Source organism: Python bivittatus, unplaced genomic scaffold (genome assembly GCF_059951505.1).
Source record: "Python bivittatus isolate LINGU-HERP-01145 unplaced genomic scaffold, Pbiv_v1 ctg000210_np1212, whole genome shotgun sequence".
NCBI lineage: Eukaryota > Metazoa > Chordata > Lepidosauria > Squamata > Pythonidae > Python > Python bivittatus.
This window is the reverse complement of record NW_028277053.1, coordinates 498,744-520,591: the sequence shown is the minus strand read 5'-3', so window position 1 is coordinate 520,591 and position 21,848 is coordinate 498,744. Positions and strand designations below refer to the sequence as shown.

Here is a 21,848-nt window from a genome sequence, read left to right as displayed (position 1 = left end):
CACAGGTCGGTGGGCTGAAAGTGGATTACAAGTGCTGCACACCGTTGAAAGTGGGGGGCGGAAAGGTCAAACAGGATGTCCCCAAATACCCCTCAATAGCATTGAAAAGTGTGGGCAATGGCTAGCTGTGTTTCTCGTAACAGATTTCTCTCTTTGACACGAATGTCATTCTGGATCCAGATACCGAATCAGAATACAGAATAGTTCTGTTTATCGGGGCGTCCGCAGGGTGGGTCAAAAAAGGCAAGAGAGCAGCCGTGCCCAGGCAATCGAAGCACGGCGCACATAAAAAACACTGCTTTGATTGCACCTTGAGTTTTTTGACCACATCCAGTGGACACCTGTGAATTCCTCTGTAAGATCCCACTGGATATGGGTGTTCCCAAGTGTCCTTCTATGCTGTCCACTGCTTTCGCCCATAGCTTCTTTTCAATTGACTTTTTTAAAAAACTAACCAGGTGAAGAGTATTGTCTGAACAGCTCTGCTTTATAGCAGGATTCCCCAGAGCAGCCTCTGAATCTCTGCAAAGACCAGTGTCCCACCTATGAGTCCCTCTGTGGACAGGTCACTGCGACCTGCAGCCCCTCCCTGGGAAGGAAGATACCTTGCCCCCCCCAAATCTGGGGGGTCTCATCTGGGCACCAACCTGGCCTAACCACCAGATGCATGGGCTTCCAGCTTCCATAATCCCTACCCAGCACAGGCACATGGGAAAGGGAGCACGAGCCACCAGATCGGTGGCTACCCCAGCTGTTTTGGGATTTTTCAGGCGCAACTCGTCCTCTGGCCCCCGTCGGAGGGAGGGAAGATGGTCCGCAATCCCGCTGCGGGCTCTGCCTCCTCCCCGCCGCCAGCCTGGCATCCCCCATCCCCCTCAAACTTGGCCAACCTACGAACTTAACCCCCTCCCAGCCTCAACCGAGGCCCCCCCTGCACGAGGAGGGGGTCCAGGGAGCGAGGAATCAGGCGCGCCCCGTGCCCTGCTGCGGGCGCAAGGGGGGGGGGTCGCTTTTCTTTGCGCCGCCTTTCGCCCACCTCCCTCGGTGCCCGAGACCGCGGGCGCCATTGGGATGGTCCAGGCGTCCCTCGGCCGCCAGGCGCAGAGCGCGGTGGGGAGGGGGCTCCCGCCCGCCGCCGCCCGTGCCGTCCACTTGCCCCGCCGGCCGTGGCTCGCCTTTGTTCTGCCCCTTCGCGGGCCTCCCGAGGGAGGGGCCTGAGCCGGGGGGCAGCGCGGGCGCGGGCGGGAGCGAGAGGCCAGGCTGGGCGCAGCAGCCCAGAGCGCACCACGCGAAGATGCTGCCGCCCGGCAAGATGGCGCAAGGCGGCCGCGGCCCCGGCCCCGGCGGGAGGATGGGGCGCTAGCTCGGCCGCTCGGAGCGAAGCCTCGCACGCCCCGCCGGCTTCCCGTTCCCTCCGCTCGCAGCTCGGCCGCCTAGACGGGCGCACGGGCGCTTTGTCCGCCGTCCTCGCCTCGCCTCGCTCGCCTCGCCGCCTCGCGGGAGAAGCGCGCCCCCCTCGGAGCCGCAGCGGGGGGAGCGCCGCCACTCCTCCGGCCTCCGCTCGCCGATCGGGGCTCCGGGAGGTGCCGCGGGGCGAACTCGCCGACCCCCGCCCGGAGCCAATGGCTTCTCCGCTGGCGCCGGCTTGCTCGCTCGCCTTCTTGCTGCTGGCGCTGGGAGCAGGTAAGCGGGATCCCCGCGAGGCGGAGGGTGGGAAGGGCGAGGCGCGAGGAGGAATGGAGCGGGGATCGGTGCTCGGAGAAGACGGTGAAGCTGTGCCCCCTCCGGTCGGCCAGAGCCTTTCTTTCAACTTCTGGACTTGCACCAGGGAAGGATCCTTCCTTCCTTCCTTCCTTCCTTCCTTCCTTCCTTCCTTCCTTCCTTCCTTCCTTCCTTCCTTCCTTCCTTCCTTCCTTCTCGCTCATCTTTCCTTCCTTCCCTCCCTCCTTTCCCTCTCTCCCTCCTTTCCTTCCTGCCTTCCTTCCTGCCTTCCTTCTATCCATCCCTCCCTCTCCTTTCCGATCTCTTTCTCTCCTTCCCATCTTCCCTCCATCCCTCCATCTCCCTTCCTATCCCTCCCCTCCCCTCCCCTCCCGGTTGGGGCGCACACCAGAGCCCCTCTCCGCACCCTGCCCGGACGCTGCCCTGCCTTCCCCCGCGCCTTTCCCGCTCCTCGCTGGCGGCTGCCGTGTTTGGGCTCCCCCACCCCACCCCACGCTAGAAAGCACATGGTTCTGTCAACACGGCCTCTTCCAAGGAGGGAAGAGTGCCAAGGAGCAGTAAATAAACCGCGTCCGCGCTCCGCCTGGGCGCTGCCGGGAGGCTGGGAGCGCGTCGAGGACGGGCGCTTCGCGGCGCGGCCCTTTCCCTCGCCTGCGGTTGCTCCTGCTCCCTTCTCCCGGGCGGGTTCACACAAGCCGCTTAACCTAGCTACTGAATCCGCCTCTTGCCTTGCTTTGCGTACCGCGGGGGACGTGAAATTAGCCACCGAGATGGGCTGGCTCTGCCACGTAGGCTAAGCTGCAAAACCAGCCAAGGCTGACCTGGAGGAAGGTTTGCCAGTTGTGTGAATGCAGCTGCCAGGTTTGCAGCGAGGCGCCGAGAGTCGTTTGGCCCCAGCAGGATAGCCAGAGCTATTCTGCCTTTGGACAAAGAAGGTCGGCTCAGCTACTCCGCAGCTCTCTGCTGCTGCTTCTCCTTGGACTATCAACCGCTGGAATCCTGGCCTTGCTGGTGCTCCTTTGTGTTGGCCAGTCCCTCCCACTCATCTTCCCACCCCAGCTGGCTCTCCTTGGGGCAGCCAGTAGCCCTCAGCATGAGAACAGTTGCCCCGGCTGCTTCCGTTTATTCAGCGCAAGGCGCCGCTTTGCAATCATAACTGGTGACTCCTTTATGACCCCCCACTTTTTAATTTCAGCCAGGGGGTGGTCCTCAGGGTGTGGTCAAAAAAGTCAAAATGGTGGCCCCAATGGCATAGTTGAGCACGGCCTGTTTTTTATGCGCGGCAGGCCGTGCCTGTGGACTCCCCTGCATTCAGCAGAATTGTGGGATCCCCTCCGGGCTCAGTGATAAGGCATGGTATAAAGTGGAACAGACAGAACTTTGTGCCCCACCCTCTCTCTCAGGTTTTGCTGGCTTGAAGTTTATACTTGAGTTATTAAAATCTGGATACATTCATATAAATCCAGGAGATCCGACTCTGTGTTTTTAATAGCAGCCTTCTAAAACAAATCAAGGAAACTGATCCGATGGGGCAAAACTCAAGGGATAGGTTGTAGAGCTGATTTCTTTTGGATCAGGGTGGGATCCGCTCCCTTCCTAAGGCTCATGGATTAGATTTTCCAATTCGCGCTTTAGATAGGAGAAATAGTGATTAATGGCACCCCTCGCTGTCCTTTGGGTAATGGTGAATTAATTAATCCAGAATAAAAGGACATGATATGTATGCACGCATGCGTATAAGGAAACTGCTGTTGGTTGTTATAGCCAAAGGGGGGAGGCCATTGTCCCCCCCCCCCCATCCCCGCTAGGCACTTTTTGGAGGCATCTGGCTGACTTCTGTTGAAAACAGGATGGTGGAGTGCACAGACTGGGTCTTGGTTTCGCAAGAGACTTTTATGTTTAAACTGGACAGAGTTTGGAAAGAATATTGGTGGAGGGACTACCTCTTAGAAAAAAATCCTAATCTAAATGACTTTATTTTTTAAAAACCAATGTTTTCTAAGGATTTTTTGATGTAGCGTTGGAAGTTTAGTTTTACGTTTTGTATGTATCTATGTGGGCGGCATAACATTCAGTCGAATAGTGGATTGTTAATAATTTATGCCTGTGGTTGATCATGTGAACTGTGCAGTTCAGTGTGCTGAGAAACACTCTCTTTCTGCATGATTACTTAATGGCTGAGTTCACACAGTAGCTAAAAAGGTGCTGTCTTTTTTGGGGGGGGGGGTATGATCACAACCAGCGTGGTTAGTCTATGATTTAGTCCTCTGGATCCACGCAATTGGTTTTATTCAATAAACTTTGATTGTGAGCCATGGATAAAAAGGTATGTCAGGTGAAGAAAATGTAGCCGAGATGAGAAGATAAAAGCTGAAAATTACACCCCCCTCAGTTGTAAACAGACCACTGAATTCAGGAGTAAACTAGCTGTTAAGCCACTGAATGTGAAAGTGGTGAAATCATAAGTAGCTACACTAACATCGTTGGGTGAAATCATGGCTTAAACTCTCCTGGAGAAAGTAGAATGAAAAGCTGTGCAGGAGATTACGTTTTCCCCCTGACCCTTGAAAGTAATACGCTTTATGGAGTCCTTCGGGTTCTCTGAGCTTGGTTGTTTTCTTGCAGACGTTTTGCTACCCAACTAGGTAACATCATCAGTGCTGAAGATGTTACCTAGTCGGGTAAACGAAACTCAGCAAGCAAACAACCAAGCTCAGAGAACCCCCAAGGACTCTACGGTTCAACCCCCAGCTACAGATAACTCTCTCCTCTTAGTAATATGCTTTATTGCAATGCTGGGGATTACTTCTGACAAACGTAAGAGCTCCTTTTGCAACTCCGCCCACCGGAGTGCGGTGGAACGTTAAAGGGTTTTCCCCGGGAAGCCCGGAGCAGAAATCTGGGTGGTTTTACAGCTGTTGGTTTGTTTTAGCTTTGTAACAATCACTGCGGCTGTCCGGGTCCTAAATAGATAGCAAATAAAGAGGGTGGGTGAGAGTGAACAGAAAGAGGCGTTCGTGGTAACAATGGGACACCGACACTGTTGTCCGTAAAGTAACACATTCCACATTCCTCATTCGCTATTCGGACAGCAGCATCAGACGCACAGCGGTACTATATATCCAAAATGCAGAGCTTAGTTTCATAAGCATGAAGCCCAGTTTGATCCCGTTATCTCTGGCTAAGAGGATCGGGGACCATATGACCAGTTGGGAGCCAGAATGGACATGACGGGGTTCAACTGCCAAATCTTCTGATACAATGTGAGACCATTTCCGATGTTTTGTTCTGTTTTTAATGGAATTTTTCACAGCAGAAGTTCTTGGAAAACAAATAAACTTACAAGAAACCACAGGTCCCCTACAATCTATTTGTAATCACAGCAACAGTTAGAGAAAAGGACAGAAAGAGAGGGAGGGAGGGAGAGAGGAAGAAAGGATGAATGAATTGCTTCAAAGAAGCAGAAAAAGAATGCAATGACCTTATTAATTGGAGATCAGATGCCTCCCGGGAAATAAGTAATTAAAAGGGCTAGCTAGATGATTTCAGCAAAATCAAATTCTTGAGGCTTGTACCTTTAGCCAACAAAGGTAGAGGAAGCATATATCCTGGGTCCTGGTGAGGTATAAAGCACTGATAATAATTAGGCAAACTCTGATTGTTAGCACGTGCCTGTCATGGTGTCAGGGGAGATAATAGCATGCAATTAAGATGATTGAAATAATGCTGATTTTTTTTTTCCTCTCTCTCTCTCTCTCTCTCTCTCTCTCTCTCTCTCTCTCTCCCTCCCTCCCCCTGACAATCTCTTGAAAGCTGAACCCTTCATAAATGCAAAGCACCAAACAGCTAGACGGGTATTAGAAAGAGTAGTAATTAAAAGAAATAATCCGTTTTGGTTTTGGAAAGGGGCAGGACTATTGTCCTATTATAAACTTTTGTGGAATTGAAAAGGGCAGGTGCACTTTCCTTGCAAGATCCATGTGAATGCAGGTCTTCAGGGTTCCCATTTTACAGGAGGAAAGCTGAGGCTGACAGAATTCCTCAGCATTGCCTGTCAAGTGAATGTAGTTCTGCTCTAGGAACCTGGAAGTTGCATGTCTAAATCTGGCTCTTCTCTCCATAGTATTTGTAGTGTTGTGGCTATAGCACTCTACTTGCACATATCTCTGAAGAAGAGAGCTCTTTTAGCAATGGAGGGGTATCTTCCTATACCTGAATCCTTTCCTTATCCATGTTTAGTTTGCAACTCCTACAGGCTTAGAATTTCTATGACATTGAAGTTCTGAATTGCACTAATTTCATGGCCCATTATTCCCAAGTCAAATAGGTTTTGCAGGGAAAGGTTTAATCTTTTCTATTCCCAAATGTTGCTGGGAACAGTTCCTGCTAAAAATCCTGGCGAGGGTGCTACCCATTGGTGCAGAAGCTATTGTGATCAGAGCGAGCTGATCACCACTTTTCTGAACTAGGAATTGCACTCCCAATTTTTCAAGGGAATTGTGACATCCCTGGAGCTGTTGGGTCAACATTTGGGTCTTGGTTTTACATTTTTGAACAACCAGCCTTATTGTTGATAATGAAGATATCAAAGTGGTGGAGAACTTCTGCCTTTTAGGATCAACCATCAACAGTGAAGGAAGAAGCAGTCAAGAAACACTCGGCAGACTAGCACTTGGTAGAGCAGCCATGAAGGCCTTGGAAAAGATATTCAGATGCCATGATGTGTCTAAACCTACAAAGATCAGAATCATGCAAGACATGGAATTCCATGTGACACTCTATGGAAGTGAAAGTTGGACTTTGAAGAAGCAAGATAGGAAGAGTATTGATACTTTTGAACTTTGGTGTTGGAGAAGACTCCTGACAATACCATGGGCAGCCAAGAAAACAAACTAATGGATTGCTGAACAAATCAACCCAGAGTTCTTACTCAAGGCACAAATGACCATGCTCAAATTAGCCTACTTTGGACCTAGCTCTCTGGAAAAGGCTCTAATGCTGGGAAAGGTAAAAGAAAAGAGAAGAAGAGGATGACCAGCAGCAAAGGGAATAGACTGTTATAGTGGTGGTGAGTCTCACCATTGGGAGACTTCACAGAAGAGGTTAGGGATAGACTGTCATGGAGAAAATCTATCTGTGTGGTCAATAAGAGTCGAAAACGATGATGGCACATAATGAACGATCAATTTACATTTTTGAGGCTTAAAAATGTTACGGCCATGTTGTGCCTTAACCCCTCTTCCAGCAAATTTGGAAAAATAATTTCTTTTGCAGATTTGGGGATTTTTAAGGGGTGAAATGGGGTGCTTTACAGCTTGGCAAGATTTAAGGCACTCATTTTGCCCTTCAATCTGCTTCACTTTTTTAACTTGGCAACATGTGACCTCATTTTGGCACCAAGCCCAGGATAGATTCACTATTTACCTTGCAGGTTTGGAACATCTGTTTGGGTAACTGAGCTTATATCTTGATGGGCTTGTTCATGTTCACACTGAAGAACGATTTGGCAGTGATGCATCTGATTTTCCAGTGCTGGACACAACAATTCTCTCGCTGCATTCTTTCCTTTGGATTGGATGATTACTGGGGATACTAAATTAGGGGAGCAAATGTTTGATGGCCAAGGATAGCCAATTAACATTTGGAGGTGCAGGAAGGCCCTCAGGATGGAGCAGTGATCCAAAATGGGTGCAGCAGCATTCTATTTATTGGGGTGATTAGAATTTTTGGAGGTTTTTCTGTTTGGAAGGGTGCTGTTTAAAGTGGGGGGAATTGTAGAGGAGTTATTTTAGGGTTTAAGGACTTATATTAGAGTTTTAGGAGGATACCAGCTGGACACATATTTTGCAGCCAAAATCATAAAGAGGCTAAGATCACCTTAGACAAATAAAAATTCTAAAGTGGTTGCCTGAGATTTGCAAACACTTCTGCAATGATACATCTGCAGATTTTTAATGGGCCACACAGTTTATAGTTGGCTAGTACAGTTTTTATGCACTTCATGCCACAGAATGATTGTCATAAATTGATGAGGTGGTTGCCAATCAGGCCCCTGAAATTCAGAGGGGCAACTGGGGAGACTCAGTGTCCCAAAGGAAGGACTTCGTAGGGGCACACATGGCCCATTTCTGCCCAGAATTTAGTCCTATTGCAAATTTGCTGTCTCAGTCCCAGATAGGTTTTCTCCGCAAACCTTACATATACTATATTTCTTTCTTTTTTTTTAAGACAAGACTTTCTCTTTGTTTTGGGTTTTCTCTGCTGTTCCAGCACTGGGTTTCTGGTAAGAGCTGGGGGCCCAAGCTCTTCTCAGTTCCAGCTCTGGAATTAAATTGTGTCATTTATATTTAACTAGGGCTTCACTTTTTAAATTATTCAAAGGTTTAAGCTTTCATTAATTCCTCTGTCTATATAGGCTGAGTTTTGTTTTTGATGCTGAATGGGATTGCTTTTCTTTAAACTGATGTAATAAGCCATTTTATCCTGCTCTGTTCCCCTTTCTCCTGCTTAAAATACAGGCTGGGTATCGTTTCCCCAATAAAAAAAAATGTTGACATGACATATGAAATTCAACCTGGCCTTCGGCGCAGAGTTTAAAAGGGCCGAGATTGGATCCGCTCTCATTTCTAATCTAAACAGCCAAGCAAAAGGAGATTGGTTCACTTAGTGTGCAACCAGCTCTTGAATGAACACTGATGTGAAGGTGTCAAGAGTTCAGCCAGTTCCCCAGGACTCTCACCAATTATTTACACATTCGAGCACTGGCTGCCTTGGCAGATCCACCAGCCCACCTGGGACTACTGTCCCTACAGCAGGCTTCTCCAACCTGATGCCCTTCAGAGAAATTGGACCGGTGTAATAGGGTATGTTTGTGATTCCATCATCATGGGTGAGAATGTCCCCAAACGGCTTCTAGGGAGCATTCCCCGTTTTTGGAACTCCCTGCCAAGAGAAGTGGGCTAGTCTTCTCTCCGTTCTCCTTCTGCCCACCACGCTGATTCTGGCTGCCTTTTGCTCACTAGCTCCGGCGACCCATTTTGATAGGATTAAATGTAATAGTTATTAAATATTTTATCTGTTAAACTGTTTTATGTAATGTCAAATCTAGATTATATTTATACCTTGCTTTCGGGCCTTTTGGCTGTAAATAGATAGATAGATAGATAGATAGATAGATAGATAGATAGATAGATAGATAGATAGATAGATAGGATTGGGCGCAGTCTGTTTCTATAATGGTATGTGGGAATGACCTTGGGAGATGGGGCAAAGAGATGCGGCCTAGGGAATGATCAGATAAGAGACAGCATAGCCCACAGCTGCATAATGGGTGGGGCAAGAGGCTCGGAAGGGACCCTCCCTACTTTCTTGGGCTGTAAAGGAGATGGCAGGAGAATTGTCCTTTCAGACTTGCAAGATTCTGAAATGTAACCTTACAATAAAGTAGAATTAGCTTATCTGGTCGTGTTTCCTGTTGGGTCTACCTGGCGAGGCTGACAGTTTCCTTGATAAATTTTTATTCTAAATGGTGCTGTCCATGTTTTAAAATGTGTTCGTCCCTCAGTTGCTTTTGTAGTTCCTTGGGTTGCTCACCACTCTGAGGGCCATTCTTCACAGGAAAGATAAGGTATCTCAATCTATTAAACATGTAATGCATACGTTCCCATCATCCTTAGCCAGTCTATTTGGAAAAGAGAGAACCAGGTTCAAGTTGCCATTTGGAAGGTTTGGGTTCTTCCTGTTGCTGTTTATCACCAGGACCTGCCTCCTAGGATTATTGAGGGCATGGCTGGAGGAAAACATGTTTGCCACCCTGAGTCGATGCTCTGTGGGGTGTAAATCTTTTGAAGCTAGAGCCTATCCTCTCAATCTTTGTAAAAGAGACTAATGACTAGTGGGGCGAAATAAACCATTATATAGCAACTGCTTGGAGCAGTGTTTCTCAACCTTGGCCATTTTAAGATGTGTGGACTTCAACTCCCAGAATTCCCCAGCCAGCATGAAGTCCACACATGAGTTGAAGTCTACACATCTTAAAATGGCCAAGGTTGAGAAACGCTAGCTTGGGGAAACAACAAAATATAGAATTGGTATGGTTGGGTTGTTTTCTTCCCTTTGACCACTTAAACTAGTTCCAGCTAAGTGGCAGTACCTGGCTGCCCTTGGATGATTTTGAAAACTGAAAATGGTTAGACCCGCTTAGGAATTGGAAGGGAGGCCACCACAAAGCCCAGGTTTACACTCGGACTATGAAGCTGAGCTCAGATCCATGAAGATGTTGTCTTCTTTACTCAGAACAGAGAGGGGGAACCACTTTCAGGAATGGCACCAAGGAGAAGCTGCTTTTCCTCCTTTTACTCCTACCAGTGGCTGGCTCCAACAGCCAAACAGCAGCCTGGCCAGGCCAGGCCACTAAAGCCCCATATGCCACGGGCTTATCTCTCAATGGGAAACTAAAGCAGCGGTTGTTTTGGGAAAATAGGATTCTTCATTTCCTATCAGCCTTTCTCCTCAAGCCAGTTCTGCTCAAGGTGGAAAATAAACCATGGCTATGTGCGTGAGCTGGATTCCCACAACGCGCTAAACCCTGGGTTAACAAAATACGGTAGCTATGTTTGTATACCGTGCTACGTCCAACGCTATGGGGTAATGGTTTTCTGCCACATATTGACTCTCAAGCGACGTAGCTCCACGTTAGCCGAGTCTTACAGACTGAGCCAATTGAGCCTGTGGAAGAGAGGCAGTCATTCCGTATTTTAAATTTAGTCTGCACCACCTCTGCCGGGAGGGGAGAGCTGTCCGTCCCTTTTCTCCCCGCGGCTTCTGTTTTCCTCTCCTTTGCTCCTTGCCCATCCCTTGTCCCGCCAGTTCAGCCAGGCTTTGCAGCTGCTTTGCAGACAACGACTCTCCATCCAGCGTCTGCTTTTTATCCCGGCCAGGCACAGACCTTCCCCCTTGGCTCTCCCACGCCAGCAGGCTCCTTTGTGCAGCTTGGAGGGATCTGGGAAGCCCAGCCTGGTCGCCATGGTGCATCATCTACTGTTTGGGAGCCCTTCCTCCTGTTCCCATGGCATCAGTTGCTCCGGTTCTCCTCTGCACCATCGGGGCTCTGTCATGCTGTTGGTGTGCTTGAGGAGCAGCTTGTCAAAACAGGCACATGCCTGGATTTCCTGGAATGGGGAGGGGTGGGGGGGCGTGGTGTACCCAGCGTGGAGAGGGCATGGCTGCCACCAACAGCACACAGCCTCCTCCTTGGTCTACCCTAGAGCAGGGTTTTTCAAGTGGTGTTCTATGGAACCGTATGGTGGTGCAAGAACTTCATGGGGTTGTGCAAAGGAAAACAAAGTTCACTTCAACACAGCCAATTTTGGGTCACTAGAACTTTGCCTCTTGATCCTGGGTTCTAGGACATTTTTCATTCATTCATTCATTCATTCATTCATTCATTCATTCATTCATTCATTCATTCATTCATTCTGGACCGACTGTCCCCATGGACTGAAAACGTTTGAACCCCCTGCTTGAGATCAGGGTTTAGCATGCATTCAGGCTCTGGGCCCATGGGGGATGAGTTTGGCAATTTTGCTTTGTTAGGAAACTTTGATTTTTAAAATGACAACAGCAGCAGCCTAGGTTCTGAGACTCACAAGGAGATGAAATCACGGGAATGGCTGAGGTTGGCATGTTCAGTCTTTTGGGGGTTCTTTTGAAGCTTAGTTTTTTTTCCCCCTCATTCAAGAGGGGAAAGTTGTGTGTCAAAAAAGTCAAGATAGTGTCCAGAAGCACGTGATGGGAGCCCCCTTTTTTACATGGGGTACACACATCACATATGTAAAAAAGTGGTGGGGCTCTGATCATGTGCTCACAGCTGACCTCTTGACTTTAAAAAAAAAACTCCCTTCCCAGTAGATGCAGCCACTCAAAAATTTGCATTTGATTCCTGAAAAAAGCTGATGGAAACCATAATTTCCCAGGGGCATGTGTGTGTGTGTCTGTAAAAATGGACCTTTGAGGTCTATGCGGCCATAAGGTGGTGGTCTCTGACTCCAAAATTATGGGATGGCAATTGAAGAAGCAGGGGGTATTCAGGTTGCTTAGGGCTAAATCTGTGTCAAATCTTTTTAATTTGGAAGTCCTGGGGAAAATTCAAGCCTGATCACTTTTTCCTCTTCATTCTGTATTTCACTTATTTTATTATTATATCAGTAAATTAATCTGGAGAGGTTCTTGATGGACTATTGCATCTAACTCATTAGTGGGTTTAGATGCAGAAAAAGGGATTCAGAAATACTTCAGTCTCCTTAACTGCTTTCCACTTTATTGGGACCCTTTCTAGTTTCACAGAGTGTTATTTTTTTTTAATAAAAATTTTTAAAAATTATATAGCAGAGCTGGTGACAAAAGGTTACCCTTTTCCAGCAGATCCAAAAGGGGTAGAAGTTCTGATTTCGCGGGTGTTCAGTAAGCCCCTAGGAGCCACAGCAAAGCAAGTGGGCATTGTTCTTTTAATGCCGTAATCGAAAGACTTTATTATTTTTATGTTGTTGATCTTGTTATTGTGGTACCCCCAGGATCCAAGGACTTGGAGAAAAAGACGTGTGTATAACATGGAAGCATCCTGCACATACCTGACAGACCTCAACTATCCTCCAGCACAAAAATCCTTCTAAATCCTTTAAAGGCCGCCAATAATCCCACCTTCATGAAGGTTCCTTCAGTTAGCAGAATAATTCAGAGAAGAGCCATCCTTTCCCCCCCACCTATTGTTGAACTATTGTGGAGTCAGAAAGCAAGCTGATTTATCCATGACCCAGACCTCTGCGAGCAGGTCTCCAGCCCTGGCTGAAAAGCGCAAGGTCTCCAAGGGCCGATATTGTCCCTGGGCAACCCCAGCCTGTCAGCTAATTCTCCTAAGAAGTCATCAAGTTCTTGTTGGGCTTCTTGTTGTGACCCCGGCTGGCAGGAATGGGGACCTGTGCTCTACCACACCCCGATGGTGCCAAGATGAGGAAGACTGAGCCGAGGCCCGAAAACACAAATTCAGCTCTGCTGGAATTCCAAAACATACTGAAGATAGGTCAGATAATGGGAATCAGAGCATCTTTACAGTGGCAGTAAATAGTTTCCATAGGATAAAGCCTCCTTCTATGCCATTTGTGGAATCCCAGGTCAGGCCTCCTGTTGTTTTGTAGAAGGAAAGGTTAGAGCTGGAAAAAAAGTCTTAGACACTGTTTTCCTTTTCTTTTTCAAAAAAACGTTTCCTTCCTCTTTCCTTGTAGCTATTGTATTTGGAGGGCTGACACCTGAGAACGCTTTGGTTTAGGTTTGGAGCATCTGAGAAATATTAAGAGGGGTGTTTTTGTGGAAAGGCAGTGGAGGCTTAACTACTACAACCTGAAACCGATTCTCCATCATCCCCAGGGATATAAGATTCTAGAGCTGGTAATGTATTCACAGCGTGATCCTAGGCAGCGGCTTTCAGACTGACTTAGAAGTAACTTCATGGCATTTCATGGAACTTTTCCATGGGTAGTCCTATCCACAGGATTGCAGCCTGTATGTTTGTAGGTGAGAAATATTTTAGGGGTTGGATGGGTGCCCCTTAAAATATGTTTTTTGGGTGGCTTGGAACTGTGGGGGACTTAATGCCTCCCATGGTTAATTTTCGTATTTGCATGAACCTGGCATATCATCTGAGTGATTAAGAAGCACAAATATGAACACACATACACACACCCACACAAGCTGCTTTTATGGATCAAACTTCAGGGTGATGATGTCTCATAGACTGGCACTGGGCCATTGAAACTTCAAAACCCACTGAATTCTGTACTCAAACTTTTGGGGGAAAATATCATAATGACAACAGCTGGAGCGTGGGCCACGAATACTTTAAGTAAAGCAGTTGTTGTGATGATGGATGTAACATCTGAAGAAGAGGGATATTACTGGTTTGAAGCTGTGGTCCCTCCAAAGGGATTGATGCCACTGCTGATGCAGCTCTGGCCATTGCTTTGCCTTGCATCGATTCCAAACAAGTTCTCAGCAAATTCCAGAGCTGTTCTTTGACCCTGGATTAATTCCAAAAGAGATCTCCTGGGCCGATTCCAGAGCTATTCCTTTGACCCTGGATCAGTTCCAGAACAGTATGTATGTATGTATGTACATACGTACATACATATGTAGATTTATTGGCCACCCAACTCCAGTGGACTCTGGGCAGCATACAAAACTAGAAAAAAGAACCCATAAAACAGCTAAAAACTTTAAATCAGACAGCCCAGACTAAAATGACCTAATGCACAACAACATCAGCAAAACAAAACAGGGGCCTTAAATAAATAATAAACATCAGCCTCAGGCCTGGGACCCAAACCAGGTTTTCAAAGCTTTCTGGAAACCTGTGCCGTCCTTATCTCTGGGGGGCTGCTCTTCCAGAGGGTGGGGGCCGCTGTTCTACAGCAATCATAATATTTTTGTTGATAATTCCAGGATTTTGGATTGCCCCTTTTGGAAAGCCCCACCCTGAATCTTTTAGGAGTTAGGCAGCAAGAGTATTTTTTTCTTCTTCTTCCTGGAAGTCCCTTTAGGGCAGTGCTCTCCCAGGTCCTTCTTTACAGCCTTCCCAGGGTCACCCAGAAGAGCCTGATCACCATCTCAGCCCCCGGCTCAAGTGGTAAACGAATACTTCATTTTGGATTACATTTCCTTTGGACCAAATTTAATTTAAAAGGCTTTTTTTTAAGATGCAGGGGATGGGGAGGCATGCACAAATGGAATTGGAATCATTATTTTGTTTGCCAAGGAATGTGAATTCCCATGCTTTTAAAGGCAAAATTTAGAGGTATGCGTGTTTGTTTAATTGGGTGGCCCCTGCACTTTCCAAACATTTATTTAGTGGTCTACACTTAAAGGAAGTTTGAGAACTGCTGCTTTAGATGTGTGCGTCGTTGCTGGATTTAGACCTTTAAAATGTTGAATTGCTGTGGATGTTTCAATTGCTTCTGGATTTTTGTTCTGAACTGCCAGAACTGCCCGGCAAATTCAGGGATATACAAATACCATAAAGAAACAAAAATGAAAAACACTAACAAAATGTGTGTGGGATGCTGTTTTTGTTTTAAGGTGGCTTTAGTGTGGCTTTCATGTGGCTTTTTCATTCTGAACATTAAGCAGTGGTTTTTTAATTGGTGAAAATTTGTGGTTGAACATGCATTAAAATCAATTTCTTTACACAGTGAAAAAGAGCCAGGGACTCCATTCGCGTAAGATGTTTACCTTGGTTATTGATTTTATCTACTCACCTACTTTCTTGGTTCACCCAGTAGACCGAAGTATCAAGCAATGGAGGAGGTTAGGTTTACACACTGTATTAACACGCAAACTAACCCGAGCATGGCATATTGTATGAATGCAACTGTGGGGTCTTTCATTGATCTGGTTAAGTGTGTTAAGAAGCCTGTGAGTGTGTGGTGCAGTGGTTAAAGCAGTGTTTCTCAACCTTGACAACTTTAAGATGTGTGGACTCCAACTCCAAGAATTCCCCAGCCAGCATGGCTGGCTGGGGAATTCTGGGAGTTGAAGTCCACACATCTTAAAGTTCCCAAGGTTGAGAAACACTGAGTTAAAGTGTTGGGCTAGGACTAGAGAGTGTCAGGTTCAAGTTTCCACTCTTTGCGTGACTTTGAACCTGTCATTGTCTCTCAACCCATCCCACCTCATAAGGTTGCTGTTGTGAGTCTAAAATTGGAGGAGAGAGCAGTCAACCTTCTGGAGGGTTCTGGAGGGATCTAATCTAATGACTAATGACTAAAAGGATCTAATGACTAATGAACAAAAAAGAAATATCTCTTCTGCTGGTGTGTTTCAGCTCAATGCTCCTCAGCCCAGCAACTCATTAGGGATCCTGTGCAAAGAAAGATCCCATCCGGTTATGATCCCTATTACTGGGGGCTCCATGACGTCTCTTGGTTGCCACGTAAGCTGGACATAAATATTAGGAAGCAATCTTATTGCCCATTTCTTTCCAGGACTCTGACATCTGAAGAAGTTCTGGATTCTGGGTTAATATAACCCAGGCTTGTGCTTGAATGGTATGATGGAATGTAAACCTGGCCCTGGAATTGGGAAGGGATGAACAAGCTGTTAAGGGAAGAGGGGGTTCAGAAAACCCCTGACAGGCTTCCAAAATACTATTATGCTCTAAAGAACCCATAGTGTTCCTGTTTCATGACTTGACCTACCTTAAAGGGCTGACAGCTGCTCCAGTTTCCCATTTAATTCATCCTTTCATCTATGCATATGAATGGGTATGTAGTGCTTTCCAATCTGCATGTGTTCCTCCAAAATATCTTAAATGTTAAGTGTCTCTCTGTGTGTTTTTGCCAGCCCTGGTTGATCTAAGGCGGAATAGATCTGGTTAGAAAGGAGACCGCCAGAGAATCCAAGGGCTGGACTGGGGATATGAAAAACATCTGGAAGAAAGAGATGGCAAGCCATTTCTAATTGGCCTTGGTGACTCCAAGGCTGCCAGTTCCATCAAATTGCAATGGGATCTACTGTTCCCTTTGTTGCTGAAGCCATGGGTTGATCTTCTAGATGAATCTGGCAAAACGTGGGAGCCTGAGACGGATAGAAGGACATCCTGTCCAGCAGATGATGTGAATAAGATAATTGTGTCATTCATATCCCTTGCATGGGGATGCCACAGTGCACATGGCATCATTGTGGCTTCCACTGGATGCCTGTGCAGGCAAGCCATGGTCCTTGTGCCAAAAGGAATTGGAAACAATAGTTCTGAGAAAGGTTTGCAACCCTCATGTTTGGACAGATCGTGCTCAGGCCACCGTTTGCCCAGTTTGGATGTGTGACAAATGAGGGTTGGATACTAAATGGATAGTGAAAAGGAAAGTCAGAGGGAAAGAAGGGAAAATGGTGAGCAAAGACTTGTTCAGGTAACACCAAATGCCTGAAAGGAGCTTGTGGGAACTAATGTAGACCATCGGGGGCCCTGCAGCCAACACACTGTATTAACATTTCCATAATCTATGATCAGTGTGCAGGTTCACGGGGGATGGTGGGAGATGGAGCCTAAAATATTTGAGAGCACCAAGATGCCTTGCAACTTAGACAGCTCTGAATAAATGAAGTTGCCAGAGTTTAGCCTGGAGAATTCCACTGAAATGCCTTTTTAATCCTCACGGATTGATTAAACAATCACAGCAAGAGACTGGAACTCAATGGAGAGGACCCTCATCTTATTCTGCACCTAGCACAGGAGCCATCATACCGTCAAATCCTTTTTTTTTTTCTTTTCTTTTTTTGGGCATCTGCTGCACTTCCTACCTTCTGAATGTTCTTTAAAGATTTTTCATGACAACTATTCCTGGGAAGCTGGCATCCTGCAAATCAGAATGCCAACCTCTAACACTGCAGAGGCCTGGAGGCATTCTTAGAAAGGCTAAACCGCGAGGGCTGTACCCTAGGAGTTTCTTTGGCAGTGTAACTGCTGCCCAAAATAATGGACCAAGGTGAGCTGGGATGGAAACAAGGATGTCCAGAAGAAACCATGATGAAGCCAGTGATGGTACAGTGGTACCTCGGGTCATGAACTTAATTCGTTCCGCGACCTGAAGTGGTCGCGACCCAAATCAAATTTTCCCATAAGGTTCAGTGTAAATACGGTTAATCCGTTCTGAACCATATGTATTTTTTTTTTAAACCACAAAAATATGACACAAAGTACAGTACAGTACAGTATGAAGAGAGAGAACGCTAACCTTGCTTGATGCGTGGTGGGGGACAGGAAGGCGGGTGGGGAGGCGGTTATTGTTTGGAGGGAGAGTCCCCCTCCCTACAGGAAGCCACAACCACGTGTGTCAGCGGGGAAAATGGCCACGGATCCTGTTCGTCACCTGATGCGGAGTTTGCGAACGGAAACAAAATTTTGCGAACGGTGCTGTTCGTGACCCGAATTGGTCGTGAACAGAAGCGCTTGTGACCCGAGGTACCACTGTACTTGTCTCCCCTTGGCCCTGCTAGGAACAGACAGGAGCAGAATGGGTAGTGGGGAGCTCTGTCAGGGTTTGCTCCTGATAAACAAAAGACTGTGGACACCTTTTCATACCAATCAGTTGTATTCATTTGTTTATGCCTTTTAATCAAATGTGTTAGTCTGAAAAGATGCTCTCAGTCTCCTGAGTTTAAGGAGTCTCCTTGAGTCTCCTTGAGTCTCCTCTAACGAAGACTAAAGCAGCTGTCCTCCTATGAGGTCTTCTCATGACCATCATGTTGTAAAAAGCCCATGAGATGCTTTCAACATTCCAGTTGCGCCTCTTGTGCTAGAAATCTTTCCTTCCCCCATTTAACATCCACAACATTTTGGCTTTGATTCAGCCGGGGTCATTTTCTCTCTCTGCCGAAAGACAGGGATTGGGGATGTCAGAACCAAATTGTTTTCTTTCAGTGAGGGCCACTCTGCAGTTTGTTAAAAGACATTGCATTAAAAGATCCTGCCATCCGGCTTTTGGGATGGGGAGGGGGGAGGTAAGGAAAGGCAGTTAATTGAATTCCAAATACCTTGAAAGCCGTGCAGCCTCTGCAAACATATTTTCTCTCTCTCTCCCCCCTTTTGCTACAAAATAGAAACTTGAAGCTCATCCTTTCCTGCAATATCTATTTGCCCTGTGATCAAATGTTGTGTATGATTCGTTGCTTAAATAACCACATGGGTTGCATTCATATTGTTAAGAAAGGGAGGAAATGTTTCCTGTTCAGAGAGTAGAAGAAAAGGAACTATTATTATTATTGTGGTTGGTCACATAGCCAGATGTTTAGACTGGATTTGGCATTTTTATCCACCTATGGAGACTTTCCCAACAACCTGGGATAGGCAGAAGTTGTTCTTTGATGGTGTTAAAGGGATCGTCACAGGATATAAGGTGTTCCAAGCAAAGCCGCCTTTTGCAATTGGCTGATGGTGATTCTGTCACTGCCGATGGTCTTCAAGGGCTGCTCCAGATGTTTTAGGATTGCACCCAAGGCGCCTATTACTATTGGTACTATCTTTGGTTTCCTTTGCCATAGTAGTTCTACTTCTATTTGCAGGTCTTTATATTTTGTGAATTCCTCCAGTTCTTTCTCTTCTCTTCTGCTGTCTCCAGGTATTGCAATGTCCACTATCCAGACGTTTTTGTCTTTCTTATCTATTATTATTATTATTATTATTATTATTATCATCATCATCATCATCATCATCATCATCATCATCATCATCATTATTGTTTTCCTTCTTACCCATGTCGGTTCTATTTCTCCCCTGCCCTATCCTGCTGCTGTTAATAAAAGGTAAAGCGATTAAAACCATTCCCTCAACGAAGCCCCAGCTGGCGATGAGAGAACTTGCACTTAACTGGTTGATGAAGAATCGCCCAAATATTTAAGAAATGTTAGGGGCTGCAAGCCTGGATATTAAGCCCCACTGAACATTGAACTTGCTTCCGAGTAAATGTGTATAGGCGCGACATGCCATCCTTCCAATGTTGCAATGTGTGCAGTGCCCCGTTTTGGTTTGAAAGGTATCATCTTTGCCAACGTGAGATGTTTTCCCTCCAGGCGCTGGCTTAAGTGACGTACAGCCGATTAGGTGACGTATTAGGAAATGAGTGGCAATTCTCAATCATTTCATTTAATTGTTTCCATGTGCTAGAAAACAAAGGGGATCCACCTCAATTTCATTTCTTTTTGTGATGGTGGTGGTGATGGTTCGCCTTGGCCTGGAGCTGCCTTTCAGTTCTTTGAGAAGAATTCCAGTAAAAAAAAAAAAGGGGAATAGAACCCATGTTTCTCATTCAAACTTGCCTCTTTTTGGTGATTCAGCCGTATTCTGCTGGGTCTGAGCTGGCCTCTAATGCAAACATTCTTTTGGCTTTCAAAAATGGCCTTCCCACCCCACCGGGGGCGAGGAGAGAGGCCAAAGGGCTGCAGGGTTGCCCGGCCGGGAATGCTGTCTCTAACATTCCTCTTCCTATAATTCTGAGTGTCAAACAGAGCACCTAAATTGTTAAGATCTGGAATCCGATAAGGCAAAATAATTGAGCCGAGAGCATTTCTTGATGGGTTGATAAATCCCTTCTTCTGAGTTTCTGCTTAATTGTTTGACTGACTCGCTGAATTTCTGGCCCACCCTTCCACCAGGAAGTTCAGAGGGGTGGTCTTAGCATGCCATTCTCCAGTCCCCCCCTTCTCCAAACAACCTTGTGAGGTAGGCTGGACTGAGAGACAGTAACTGACTCCAAGTCGCCTGATTCTGGTGGACCTGAACCTGGATCAGTCTTAGTCCAACCACTCCACCATCTACATCTTATCCATGTCTGCTTCATGCATAGGTTCTAGAGCATTTTCAACCTTCTAGGTCTCCAGCAGAGAAGGCCTCACTCATCCCTTTCTTATGTGAGAATGATGCTGGGTTCACATATTACTCTAAGACATCGCAAGGTTCATTTGATGTTGCTTGAGTGTTGAGTGAACCCATCCAATTGCCATTTCTTCAGCAACCCTGGTTAACAACTTTTGACTCTGCAATGTGTGCATTGGCAAATCTTGATCTCAGGCTTACAATCCAAAAAGGAGGAAGAAAGAATAAAACTTTGTGGGCTCCCATTGTCTTGGGGCCATTTGGTGCTGACATATAAATACAGTTACTTTATTTCTATATTGACGATCCTTTTCTTCCTCTTCATTACAAACATTAGAGGAGGAGAGTGGGGTTAATCTGTGGTGCTATAATCAAATACCATGAGTCACATAGCACCTTTCCCCTGATGAAGTGAGCTGTAGCTTGCAAAAGCTTCTGCCTGTTCATTGCAAGTAGCATGAGAGCAGCTTAATTTTACTGTGTCCCGATTTGAGAGTTTAAAATGCAAAACAGTCCTTCTAAAAAACAGGTTCTTTTTTTCTCTAATATACCAGAAACCTAAGTATGGTCATAAAAAGTGGGATGAGAAAAGGAGAATTGAAATCCTGCAGAGATGTCTCCTGAAAGGAACTCAATCTGGAGTCTAAATTTTCCAGTTGCATTACTGTGGGTTTGGGGTTGGGGGTCATTGGCTCAGATCTGAGGCTGAATAGGGGCCACAGTGCATTAACCTGGGCCCTTAGCCCTTGGGGGACAGCAAGGAAAAGGTGCAACGAGGATCCACCAGATGTTAATTCTAGTGCACCAAGTGCAGACAGTGGACCAGATGTTGCTACATTGGGGTTTTGTCAAACCCGTCCTACCATCATGCTGCAACCGAGGCTCAGGAGTGAGTCATGCACAGTGCATCCTAGCCAGTATCCACCACACTTTGGGAAACCCAGCCAGAGATGGCACTAATGCTCCCAGACATCCTAAGGTGAAGCTGGGGGGTAGAATGCAAGTCCTCACGTTCTTCCATCGCCTTTTAACAAGGAACCCTTGGAGGGAGAGAAGGGGGGACAGTGAGAGTCCCTTATCTTTTTGGCCATGAATTAGTGTGCTGGACAAATGCTGGCGTTTTCCAGATTCCCCCTCTTGCTTTAGATGGCAACTCAAGTTGGATTAAGAGGGGATCAACTTGGAGTGTAACCTGAGATAAGGCAGATGGAGACACTGAGGAAGAAGGCAGGGATGTTGAGCTGTGGGTCAAAAGTAAGGCAAAACTTTTCCAAACTCAGAGACTCAATTTAGCTTTAGCAGTAGAGCTGAGAATAAACACGGCCTTTGCGTCTGCTGCTTTTATTAATCCATTAAGCATTTTAAAACATCAGCTTTCCCCAGTCCTGGCAATGCTCCTTGCCTCTTTTTTAAAGAGTTAAAGAACTGTATTTGAAGTTTCAGATGGCTCCATTACAAAGGGAGCTCCTATGCTGAATTCTTCCAGACCACTTTATCTCTTGCACCCCCAAAGTTCAGTTTGGGAAACTTTGCTATAAGCAGGAACAATTTGTGGGCATTTGTGTTGAGATAGTGATGAAATACAATTTTGGCTCACTTTGCAACTGGCAATCTCCCCGTTCCTAAGAAACTTCAGATTATAGTGACTGGATTTACGCGTTATGTGAAGCTAGAGTGTGCTTAATTATGGTTAACTGCATAAATCACAGTG

At 46.4% G+C, this 21,848-nt stretch overlaps 1 protein-coding gene across 1 annotated transcript in view; it reads left to right on the top strand.

Moving 5' to 3' along the window:
• The first annotated feature begins 1,622 nt into the window (after nt 1-1,622).
• The window catches only part of IGDCC3 (immunoglobulin superfamily DCC subclass member 3), a 123,204-nt gene continuing 102,978 nt past the window's right edge, over nt 1,623-21,848 (top strand). The window contains exon 1 of the mRNA XM_088139445.1: nt 1,623-1,683. Within this exon, the coding sequence (XP_087995571.1) occupies nt 1,623-1,683 (61 nt within the window). The remainder of the gene's footprint in view (nt 1,684-21,848) is intronic.